At 39.9% G+C, this 13,288-nt stretch overlaps 1 protein-coding gene across 1 annotated transcript in view; it reads left to right on the top strand.

The window, feature by feature from the left end:
- AXDND1 (axonemal dynein light chain domain containing 1) overlaps nt 1-13,288 on the top strand; it is a 2,684,234-nt gene that overhangs the window by 724,552 nt on the left and 1,946,394 nt on the right. Inside the window, exon 6 of the mRNA XM_044085955.1 lies at nt 10,249-10,334. Coding sequence (XP_043941890.1) covers nt 10,249-10,334 — 86 coding nt within the window. The remainder of the gene's footprint in view (nt 1-10,248; nt 10,335-13,288) is intronic.

Here is a 13,288-nt window from a genome sequence, read left to right as displayed (position 1 = left end):
TTTTATTTTAATGTTATCATGAATTGATTTACTTGCGAATATTTGACAATACATGTGGCTCAGAGTTGCTAAACATAGATTATAGCTCATCTTGTACGGCAACTATAATTTTGAAGATGAAAATTGTGAGTCGAAAAACCCTTGAAAAAATACCCCTCCCCAAATTATACATAACAGCTCCATGGTCATACCACGGTGGAAAAAAGGGGAGAAAAGTACTGATTGCTCATGCAACATAGTACAATGAGATGAAAGTCATTGCAACAAAAATTCCTTGCACTGAAGATGCATGACCGCAGAGTCAGTGATTGAATTTGCCTGTTCTTAATAAATCCTATCTGATCATCATGTATTAAGGAAAATGAATGTTTTCTTTATTTCAATGTAAATTGAAACAAAAATCTTATAATCTATGTTTAGTAATGATACTGGTCTATATGGTGAACATTCTTTGGGGTTCTTCTTCGGTTTGATAAGATGTTATATAATTGTACCCTTCATTTCCATGTATACTTTTTAAGCATCTCCAACCAGCTGTAAAGAGCCTTTTCCCATTCATTTTTTTTCTTCTGTTCTCTTGTGTAAAATAGCATTTAAAATAAACCAAGTATGACTCTATATTGTCTTTCCTGGACAGCTTCTTTAAAGATGGTGTAGTTATGAGACTCACTAATGCTCTGATAATAAGTTTCACTTGCTCATGTAAGCCTTTTAAATACTGGTCTGTAGCCATCCCTCTCTGAACCGAGGTTTTGATCATTTTCTTCATAGTTTACTTTGTATAAACTGTAGAACACAGATACAGTTCTAAGTTTGGTAAGTGTATACGACTGACACAGCTCACTTCATGGTTATTGCAGTTCATTCATTATCTTGGAAGGAAACACAGGTGTAGTGGCTTAATTTCTCAGGACGAGAGAAAAAGAAAAAAAAAAGAATCTTCAAGTTTCTTTTAAACTCTTAGTTTTAGTTTTACTGCAGTGAAAACAGTCACTTTTAAATGCAATGGAAAACAGTCACATACTTCACTTTGTTGTAGGGTTTTATCACACTTCTTGTAATAAGGTTATTAGCAAGAAGAACAAAACATTCTCTTGCAATGTGATTAAGGGATACAGCAAGTTGGCTCGTAATACCACTGATTCTGTTCGCATTCTGTACCAAATGTGGTATTTTTATGGTGCTGGTCACAGAAGTAACTGAGAATACAACTTTTATTCAACATAAAAGTTGCTTTATTCCAGGTAGCAAAGCAATCTTGAAAATAAATGTAGTCTCATGTAGAGAAAAATGTCCATGTTCAGATTTTTTCCACTGTTTAAGTAAAAAGTCCAGATATAAAGCCAACTTCTTGTTTAGCCAAGATGAAGTTATTGTAGACTCCAAAATGAATCTGTGTCTCATTCAGAGCATCACCACTCAAGTCCCAAAATTATGCAGTTTTCTTAGAGATTCTCACTCTAGGCAGTTGGAGATTTTTTTACCTGAGAATCCATCTCCAGGCATGAGGACCCATCTCTGACTGAAGTATGCAAATAGTCTCCAGATGAATTCTAGTCTTCTGGCTCACAGGGCAGTAAACCTCCCCTTTGAGATGCTAGTAACTCTATAATGGCTTAGAAGACCCTTGGCACAACTGGCCTCTTAATAACCCGTTAGCCCAACAAGAAGGTATTCCTCCTGTAGCTAAAATATAACATTACATGACTTCTCATAAAAAAAAAAAAAAAAAAAACAGTGTTATTTACATAACATTTCTGTCACATAATAACAGTTCTTTGAGGTTAAGTACTTAAAATGTAGCATTTTAACAATATTTGCATTACGTATGGCAGACAGTACCCCAAAAAGCTGCTGTGTGAATGAACTGCATTGAAGTTAACCTTAAATAGTTGTCAGATTAGAAATGGATAGATATACTGGATTCTTCTCCTGAATTAGAGACTTACCATCACTCCTGATTTTCTTTAAGAGCATTTAATTTCTTTGATCTAATATTATTGGCTTTCTGTTTATTGCAATTATTTTGTTGAGATATGATCCATTGTGTATAAAGGATAGGCAGTACAAAAAGATGCCCTGTGCAATGTTATATGTGGAGCGTCTTTTCAGTGTCGATTCTGTTGCATGACCATTGAATCACTATGAATAAGCTGGGGTGGGGTTGAGAGTATCCCCTACACTGGGGGGCACAGGTGGCTAAATCTCCCTCACTTAATATATAATTCTTTGTTGTGTATGTTTAAGAGAGTGCAGTATTTGTATTAGTTAGGTGATTATTGTGGTGTTTTAATTTATTATATATAGTTGCGTTTTGTGGAGCTTACCACAACCTTAGTACATTGAGTATTTAGGGTTACAGTTACCTTTGTTTTTAATTCTTTGACTGTAGTCATTTGGCTTTCATTTGTGAGAGTTTCATTTCTTGCCTTTAATGCTGTTCTTCTTTGCATCGTTTTTGTTTAATAGTGGCACTATCTTTGATGCTGGTTATTAGAACTATCTTCACTATTCCCCCATTGTGCTTCATCCACTTGCATGTCTGCTAATGAAATGCTCGTTTCATATCTGTACTGTTTGCCCTAATGTTGATTTCCTAAATCCTGAAACCAGAATACAGTGTCATGAAAATGTATTTGGCAAAACATCCTTCAACATCTTCTAACTATACCTATGGCATCTTTTACTATGCTTCAAATTCATTGACAAGAATGGTCTACTCCAGCTCTAACATGCTTATTTTGTTTTCCTTTATTTATACTTTTTTTGACCAGGTTAGTCCCACTAGTTCAGTGACCTCTTCTCAGGTATACACAGTAGTATTCATAATCACTAGGGGAAAGTTGGCCAGGGAGCCTAGGAACTTCCCCTACTCTTTTCAGTAAGTCCTGTGGGATCTTTTACATCCATTTGAGTTGCCACCAACTCAGGCAGATGGGGCTTTAGTTTAACTTCTCATCCAAAGGCTGGAAAGCTAATTTATTTTGCTGCTGGGTGATATTTTTATTTGATCTACCACATCACTATAATTCTTAAGCGGCCAAGAAAATACAGTTCTCCTACCCTTCATCTAACTGTTTTCCAGCCCTTCCTTGAGCATTGCTGTCCAGTCGATCACCCGTCTTTCTAATTTTTAAACCGGGCCAGTCCTCTGATGACTCACATTCTAAAATTCAACACCGCAAAGTAGAGTAACTGCTTGATGTTGTCCTCAGTACACAAGACAGTGTTCTCTTCTTTTCTATCCTTTGTCCACCACTGAATTTTACTATTAATTTAGTTTAATTGCCGCCTCAAGCGGTTATATATTTGTTGTATGGAGTAATTAACTGCAGTTTGCTTTTCCCACCATTTACTGAATTCATAAACTGCCTTATCTTTGTGAAATCTGACTATGTTTACTTACTATTCATTCTTCCATGTTGTGATACCACAGCGTGGGTCCACTGTATAGGAACCATGTATTTTGAGATATTAATCAAATACCCATGCCTGGTTGTTAGTATTTTCAGATATTAACTAAATTTCCATGCCTGGATGTTACAACTATTAGATAGCCCCGTTGCTGGTTTATTTATTTTTATTTTGAATTTGTTATCCTGGGTAGAATACTGAGCCCACTGGACCTATTTCAGTCTCAGCCCAGAGATAATAACAATAGATACATGACATTATATTCAGAATAGATAATAAAATGCAGTATATACATGCATTATATGCAAAGTGAACATCAGAGTTGGCTTGAGGGTATGAAGACAATAGATATATGACTGTATAAGCTGAGTGACAGACAAATCACAATGCATACATGGATTATATACAGAGAGGATATCAGAGTTTGCATGCCGAAAGAATCTCATTGAAAAGCAGTAACAGAGCAAGGTACAGCGAAGGAAGTAGGGTAGGGACAGGTTAAGTTATATGATTAGAGAGAGAGGGAGAGAGAGCAGTTGTGTTTTCCTAGAGTCTTGTAATGTGCATTTAGTTCTGATAAAAAATGTGGCAAGAGGAAAAATCTTTATGTAAAGAAAGGAGAGACTTCCAAAAGTTGGCTGTTGTAGTTGCTTCTAGGACAGAGCATAGGTTCATAGGTTCATACTAGGCTATCTGCAATAGGGCATTTGTAAGCCTAATCAGAGTGCATTTGGCTTTCGCCACCCATTTAAATGAATTTTACTATGCCCTTTTTCGAGGTTTAGTTTACTGTGCCTCTGTCTAACAGTGACACAGAAGTGATACCCGGGGTAAACCTATGATCTCTCATCCACTCATCAAGATTCCTCTTGAAGAGAGTCAGTGAGGGACTCTGCCTAACTTGGACTGGGATATTATTCCAGAGTGAAGGGAGCCTCTGGGTTATGAATCTGTCCCTCCAGCATGTCCTATTTATTTCTGTGCTGAGGTTCAAGTCCCTCGAGCGCGTAGCTCGATGGAATTTGGATTTTCTGAGGTGCAGCATGTCTATTAATGCCGGGTTGGACATGGCTTTATACGTCAGGCACAGATCGCCTCTAAGCAGGTGGTATGCAACCGAGTAGAGCTGGAGTTTCTTTAACTGGGCAGCATATGGCATCTGTTTGAGCCCTTTGATCCTCTTGGTGAGGTACTTTTGGGGTCTTTCTAGTTGCTGCAGGTGTCTGGTAAGGTACATCCCAAAAGAGGCATTGTACTCAATTATGGGCCTGATGAGGGATGAGTAAAGAGGCACAATGACCTCCCCTGATCTAGATGTGAATCCCTTCATGATTAGGTGGGCTATATAGAATGTTTTTCTAACCACTTTGGCCATGTGGTTGTCAAATCAGAGATTGCTATCAACTTGGGTCCCCAGGTCCCTAATTACTTCTTCCGTACTTAATGGATTACTACCTATGTGGTAATTTGTGGGCACTTTATTTTTGCCAAAGGGGATGACTATACACTTTTTGGCGTTTAGCTTGGCTCTGGCACCAGTTGTCTGTTTCTATGAGACCCTTTTGGAGGATGCTTGTGTCAGATGGAGAGTTGATTATGGCAACCAGTTTGCAGTCATCTGCGAATTTGGTCAGCCACAGTCCTTCCATGTTGGCCTGTACCTCCGAGAAATATATACCAAACAAGAGAGGTCCCAGAACTGAGCCTTGTGGGACGCCACTTGTAACTGGTTTGGAGTCTGACATGGCTCCAGCAATTCTAACCATGTGGGTTCTGTCCTTGAGCCAGTTTGCAACCCATCTAGTGACATATGGGTTTATATTTAAGCTGGATAGCTTATCTATGATGCCCGAGTGGGGTATTGTATCGAAGGCTTTTGCGAGGTCTAGGTAGGCTGTGTGGACCACCTTCCCCTCGTCAATGGCCTTGGTGACTGTTTCAAAGAAATCGACCAGGTTTAAGAGGCAGAATCTGCCCTTAACAAAGCTGAACTGGGTAGGATCCAGTGTCTGTAGGTCCCCAATATCTTTATTTATGAGTTCCATGATGATCCTTTCCATAGCTTTGCAGACCAAGCTAGTCAGGCTTATGGGACGATAGTTTCCAGGATCCGTTGAGGCACCACCTTTGTGGAGAGGGACCACTGTTGCTGTACGCCACTCTTTGGGTACATATCCTGTAGTAAGGCTGAGATTGAACAGTAGCTTTATGTTTGGGTTCAGCTCATCTTGGAGTCCATGTAGGACGCAGCCCGGGACACCGTCTGGTCCCATTGATGCTGTGTTTTTTGCTTTGGAGAGGGCGGTTTTTACCTGAGCATCTGAGATGTCAGGGGGGCAGCACTCTGCTGGAATAGATATTTGCTCTTTTGGTGGGGGGGGGGAGTTTGCGCTGTACCTGTTGGCCAGGATGTTGGCAATACCTGTGGGTTCAGTGTATTTTTAGTCATTTTGGACTAATTCTGAGCATATCTGGGAATTCCCACCCAAGTTCCTAACATAACTAAAGCAAGCTTTGTGATTATCTTTAGTGTCCTGTGCAGTTTTTCTCTCGAAGCTGGCCTTAGATGATTTTATGAGTGCCCGTAGTTTTTTGCTAATACTGATCAGAGATGCCTTCCCTTTTTGGGATTTTGCTCTATCGTGTAGTAACTTCCTTCTTCTATTGTATAGTTTGTTTATGGCTGGGGTCCACCAGACAGGATGCCTGCTTTTGGGGGATTGGGTCTTAGTTTTATTTGGGATTGCATGATCCATGCATTCCTGAAGGTGTTCATAGAATGCGTTTATAAAGGATTCTGCGGTCTGGGCCGTATTTTCCACAGGCCTGGGGCTTTGAAGGATTCCACCTTGGTTTTGAGTAGTGTGAAGTTTGCTTTAGAGAAGTTTTTCACTGTGGTTTTCTGGGCAGGGGGTGGGGTCGGGATGTGGATATCCAGTGAGATTAATTTATGGTCTGATCTTACCAGTGAGGGATACATTTCTGGTCTGGAACATAGAGTCCCCGTGTTGGTGATGATCAGGTCCAGTATGTTTTCCCCTCTTGTGGGAGTGGTCACAAGTTGTTCCATAGCATTTGAGTTTATAAATTCTAGGAACCTTTGGGCTAGGGTGTTGGAGCTAGAGTAATGCTCCCAGTCTATGTTTGGGTAGTTGAAGTCGCCCAATATAATAGTGTTTGGAGAGACCTTCATATTTTCCAGTGTTCTCAGGAAGGCCGAGTGAGGTTCCTGGGTTTGGGAGGGTGGTCTGTAGCAGGCTATAAACTGGAAGGCAGTTTTACCCACTGTTAGTTGCACATGGATAGTCTCTGATGCTTCGTGCTGTGCCACCAACCTGGAGGTGTGGGTATCCCTGACGAATATTGATACTCCCCCTCCTTTTGTGGTTCTGTCCAAGTTTTGGGGCCGAAAAGCATGGTATGAGGTATAACTCAGTATTGATGGGGTGCTCTCGGGAGCCTTGGACCAGGTTTCTGTTACTGCACAGATATCGATGTTCTTCATGCTAAGGAGAGTTTTGAGTGCGTGCATCTTGAGGTTTGGACTTCTGGCGTTGAGTAGCATTACTCTTAGTTTCTTATCCCTTGTGATACCTATGGAGGTGGGTTTGTCTTTTGAGCCTTGCCTAAAAAAGGCACTATGGGGGTGGCAAGAGCCTTTGCCAATATCCAAAAGCCCAGCGGTGACAGGTGCAAGCCGTCCCTAGGGAAGCAGCGTGGCTTGTCGAGCATGTCATCCCAGGCTGACAGGCACTGGATCCCCTTTGAATGACACCAATGCTTAAGCCAATTGTTGAAATTGATCATCTTGTCTTCGTATTGTGGCATCATTCTTGGTGAGGGTAAGATGCTACTCAAGGTCAGGGTCATACCGGCTTGGGCTACATACTCAGAGAGCTCCTTTATGTCTCTTTTCATGTAGTCCAGGGAGGTACGTCTCAGGTCATTCACACCAGCATGGACAATGACTGAGTCATATTTGTACTTGCCTTGGAGTGACCTGAGTGCTTGTGTTATGTGGCGGATCCTAGCGCCTGACAGGCAGCTCACCGTGACCTTCTTCTTGTTCAGCCTGGTGAGCGGGACGTCAGTGTGCCTGACGATAGAATCACCTATTACAAGTGTATCAGGTGTGTTGTTTAGCCTTAAGGGTTGTGACTGTTCGGCACACTGGCTTTGTGAACTATGTGTTGCACGTGTTTTGTTTTGGGGTAGCGGTTGCTTGGGTGTCTGCTTTGGAGGTCTCTGCTGCTTAGGCAGATTTTTATTTAGAGCCTCCGAGTATGTCATTGTGTGTTTATGTGTTTGGTTTGCTGTCGTGGTAGGTCTATGTGAGACTGGAATTGTAGTGAGTGTGGATACCTTCTCTTCCTGACTGGTTACGCCAGTACTGAGTTGAAAGAGCTGAGCCTCCAGTTTGGCTATATGGTTGCATCTCTCACATATGTTGGAACTTGTTGGGAGGAGGAGAGGGTTGTCTGTGTACATGAGGCAGTTGTAACATTGCCTCAAGATTCCCAGATTCATCAGCTGGACTGGAGAGGATACTGCCAACTGACCTTTGGACATGCTAGATAGTACCGGGAACTCCTTTGAAATTGAAAAAAAAAGGGCCAGTGGGGAGTAAGGTACTCAAGGGGAGATTGTGAGGGTGTACTGCTTTTAATTTTTTAGTGTTGACTTATATAATTGCTTTAGTGAGCAAGTGCCAGGCTTTAGAGTAGGAATAGGGTGTTTATTATGAGAAGTAGAGCAGTTCTAAGGGAAAAAGTGAACGGCAGACTTTGTGGAGCCGAGAATGGTTTAAACCCAATTAAGCGGCGCTGCCCGATGCTGCACTATGCACAAAATGGCGCAAAGCCGCGCTAAAGCGGGTTTTATACAGGGGGACTTGAAAGAGCTAGAAATTAGCCCAAAACGGCCAATAGACTACCAGATTATTGTGCTGGGAGCACTCCTCCAGGGATAGATAGGCTGCTCCAAGCTCCCCACTGCCACTGGTGAACAAAGAAGCCTCCTTTTATCCAAGAAAGGAAATGGGCAACACAGGAACTTTCCAAAAGTCCAGAATACAGCAAAGTCTGTATTTGGACTACTCTAGGTCAGGAAAGGCGGGAAACAAGGATAATTTTTTTGTTTTTTCTTTTTTTGCAAATAAACAGCAGGAAAATGCAATAAATATGTAACACAGGCTAGCACACTTGAGTGTGTAGCCTCAACAGGTAAATGCAACAAACAGGACAAACTTTAAAAGTGCAGGTGCAAAAACAACTTTAAACAGTTTAAAACAGTTAAAGAAGCAGAAGTACTTGCTATTTAGCTGGATCGGACAGTCGCCCAGGTAGTAGCAGGAAAAAAACACTTTTATCAGGTAAGCAATCACTCTTTTAACCTCTCTGCTGCTAGGACCACTCTGCAGGACCACGAGGAGCTTGGCTGACTAGTAACAAGCGCAAAAACCGCGCCAAAGCGGGTTTTATATAGGGAGACTTGAAAGAGCTAGAAATTGGCCCAAATCGGCCAATAGACTACCAGATTCTTGTGCTGGGAACACTCCTCCAGGGATAGATAGGCTGCTGTATGCTCCCCACTCCCACTGGTGAACAAAGAAGCCTCCTTTTATCCAAGAAAGGAAATGGGCAACACAGGAACTTTCCAAAAGTCCAGAATACAGCAAAGCCTGTATTTGGGCTACTCTAGGTCAGGAAAGGCGGGAAACAAGGATAATTTTTTTGTTTTTTCTTTTTTTGCAAATAAACAGCAGGAGAATGCAATAAATATGTAACACAGGCTAGCGCACTTGAGTGTGAAGCCTCAACAGGTAAATGCAACAAAAAGGACAAACTTTAAAAGTGCAGGTGCAAAAACAACTTTAAACAGTTTAAAACAGTTAAAGAAGCAGAAATACTTGCTATTTAGCTAGATCGGACAGTCGCCCAGGTAGTAGCAGGAAAAAAACACTTTTATCAGGTAAGCAGTCGCTCTTTTAGCCTCTCTGCTGCTAGCACCACTCTGCAGGACCACGAAGAGCTTGGCAGAGTAGGGGATGCATTACCTCCCCCACCCTGTTGTACAATGCTTTTTGTTATTTTTTATACATACTTTGTTTTAATATTCCTTTTGTGACTGGTAGTTTGTCACAAATACAGATAAAAGGCCACCACGAGCATAAGAATGCCAGTCTATGTCTGGAGATGTGGCTGAGTAGTATGAAAAATAGTTTGGGTAAGCATGTTTTAAAATGAAATAATGCAGTGGAATTAGTCATTTGTTTATGTGGGGATTATTGGCATATTTTTGTAGAGTCAACTAACACGTTGGTGCTTCTTCCTATAAGAAATGTTATGTTTCTTCACTGTGAAGATCTTTTCAGCAAGTCAGATTTCTTGATTATATGGAATTGTAATGGTCGCTTTAAAATCCTTAATACTAGCATTTTACAATGTCTGCCAAAAACTGATGTCCAGGTTTAGAACAACAGCTAGGGGATAATTCACTAAATTAAGTGATGGGAGATTCAAAATCTGTACTCAAAAATACTTTATGTGAGGGTAAATGGTTGCATAATCTTTCAGCTAAAATTGCATATAAAAAATATCATACAGTGATAAGAATGGCAGTTGGTATACATAAAAATAGGGATGAATGCCATTATGCAAATAAAGTAAGGTGACTTGATACTATGCATTGTATTGTATTGCTTCTTTACATCTCTAGTTATGCAGCCATGTAAATGACTAATTTATTAAAATAAGAGTAGTATTTACAAAATATATCATATATACAGAGCAGCACTTTTATATGCTTTTATATTTTCATGTTCATTTTCTCTAGGAACTGAACCTGCCAACAAGCGTTGTCCCTGAAGAATTCTATATTGTTAAGAATAAAGGAGTGCTAGGTCTGGAATACTATGATGAGTGAGTAGTAAAAATGTCACATACCATCCATCTTCACTCTGAAAAAAGAACTTGCCACAAATCAGTTATTCCATTTATTATTTCAAGTTTTGCATAAGTTGCACACACTCATATGCTTGTTATCCTTTGTATTAATATCTGTATATGTGTATATATATATATATATATATATATATATATATATATATATATATATATATATATATCTTCTGTTGATATAACTGACAATGAGTAACTCTGCTATTTTAGTTACTGTGGTAAGAAAAGATGACATGAGTTCAGCAAATAATTTATGAGACATAACTCTGAGTAGTATAAGTTAAATTCTGCTAGAAAACACAAGCTATGCATGCCATTGTAAGCTATGCATTTTAACGGTCAACATTAATAGGGGAAGAACAAATATCTGTAATGTTATAAATCATTTTGCATACTTTTCTGTACCAAAAATTTAACAGACCTGTATAGCAACCTAATCAAAAATCTTAGTGCAACAAGAAACTAAAACTTACTACCAGCATAACACAATTATTGCTCTTTCCTTCCATCCAGGATTTCTGTAGCATGAATATACCACAAAAAGAGTGTGGTGCTGTGTTCAATGAAATGTCTCAATGCCTGTATTAGAAAATGTACTCCTCTTTTATTGTTTTCACTCTTTTATGATTTGGATGTTGTAAGTAAGTGCATCCCAAACTAGGAGATATTTTAGTACTCTAGTGTTAATGCTGACCTCATCTTCTCTTCACCAGCCCTTGCCTCATGGAAACTTCCATTTGTTGCTACAGCTGTCTAACAGAAAAATGTTCTGGCACATTTTTAACCAAAACAAAACATGCATCAAGACATCAAGAGCTTTGAAGAACCCATAGTATAGGACACAGTGTGCAAAATATAACTTTTCAGAAGTAAAAAACATAATAAAAAGTTTTTTGTATACATATATATATATATATATATATATTTTTTTTTTTTAATTGTAAAATATAGAAATATAGTTTCCTAAAGTCAGACTCTCAGCATCCTTATCATTAGTTGCATTAAAGTCGTTCATAGTGGCAGAGACATTTTAAGCAATTTTAAGCAAAATGTACAAAGAAGACCCCCCCCATGTTTCAGTGTACTTCAGTAATAAAACTAAGCTTGATAGGTTTATTAAGGCACTGGGTACTTGAGGTTTACATAAATATCTGAATTGGTATTTATTGATTGGTTAAATGAGCTGATTCATTCAGATATTTTGCCATTATGACAGATCAAAAAGGAGCGTTTCTCCCCGGGCCTCCGCTGAAAACAGGCTCTGTTGAACCTAGTCGGACATTCCCGGTCAACAAATGTTAAATAAAAAAAAAAAAAAAAATTATACCCGTGGTGGTGGTGCTGCGGTAGCGTTGTCGCCTCACAGTAAGACGCTGTCTGGTTCGATTCTCAGCTAGAGCGTCTTCTGCGTGGAGACATGCGTGAATGGGCGTACCTTCGTTGAAGGTTGTGCTTCAGGCCTGGCAAGCCGGTACGTAAAAATCAACTGCCAATCATTAGCGGACCAGAGTTCCGCCGTGGCGACCCCTAACCGGGAAAAGCCAAAAGACACAAACAAACAAAACAATGATTTATTATATTTAATTTATTTGTTTACTCAGCTAGAGCATTGACCCATACGGACCAATTGCAGTCTCAGCCCAGGTACAATGTAAGGTAACATACAGCAAAACTTAGAAAAACACAGTAACATGAAAAATTATATATAATAATCACAGTTACAAAGAAAAAAATAATATATACAGACTAATGTATATATATCTGATGTTGTTAATCTTCATTCATTCATTACTGATGGATATCAGTTCTGTCCTCAGAACCGAGTCGGCTGTTACAACAAGCTCGTGCCAGCTAAAAACTCTCGAGCTAAGCTTACCTATAGTGTCTGTCTCTCTATCACCTCAGATCTCGTTTGCCGAGTAGAGTATCAGGATGCATCAGGCCAGCTCTCAAGCTAAGTGGTTTAGAATTTATACTTCAACATAAATAATTTTTCACTGTTTTTTGAGTCTACCTTAATAGTAGTCGTTTAGAGTTTGCTTACCCTTGCTATCTGTTTGAGTCATTCTTTCTGTTTCTTTACCAAGTTTTGGTATTTCTTCCTACCATTGCTGGTACAGGCCTCATTTACCTCTGTGGTAATCTTTCATACCATTGCTGGTATTTCTCCCTCCCACCTCTCTCTCTTTCCCTCCCCTTACTCGTTGGGTATTTCTTCATTACCATTGTTGGTAACAGAAAAAAAAAAAAAAAAACAGTCCTTCCTTTTCTTGACTGTGTGTCTGTGTGTGGGTGTGCCTGCTTTGTATACTGTTATTTTGACAGGACCTTTCCTTCATTGTTGTTTTGTTACTTGATTTGTTGATAATGGCTGATAAGAAGGTGACAATAGGCTTTAAGCAATGTGATCAGCGTGGCAGGAAAATGCCGAATTCTGATGGACATTTGTCCTGTGTTTATTGTCTCGAGGTACAGCATTTGAAAGTTCAACCCCCATTTGACTTATGTAAGGGCTTTAGCACCCGTACTTCAACCGAGAGAAAGAATAAGTTAATCCTAAACGATCTTCTAAAAACTCCTTTCTCAGAGGCTTTATCTGAGGTAGAGGGCTCATCCCCTCCTAAAAAGGAACTTAAAAAGAGAAACCAATCTGTACCTTCCTCTCCACATACCAGTGACTCAAAATCTGTTTAGTCACCCTCAGAACTAAAGGCTAAACATCCTAAATTGACTTCTGCAATCTCAGCACCAGGCCTCAAACCCCTTCTACTGTGCTGTCCTTGGCACCGGGATCTGAAACCACTTCTACAGTGCCATCCTTGATTACGGAACCATCCAAGACCTCAGCTCCTATGGTACCAACCTCCACTACAGTACGGATGCCCCTCTCGGTACCAAAAATAGTCTCCTCAATT

Source organism: Protopterus annectens, chromosome 10.part0 (assembly GCF_019279795.1).
Source record: "Protopterus annectens isolate FY-2018-M chromosome 10.part0, PAN1.0, whole genome shotgun sequence".
In the NCBI taxonomy this organism is placed as follows: domain Eukaryota; kingdom Metazoa; phylum Chordata; order Ceratodontiformes; family Protopteridae; genus Protopterus; species Protopterus annectens.
Note: the sequence above shows the minus strand (reverse complement) of the source record. Positions and strands in the feature narration are given on the sequence as shown.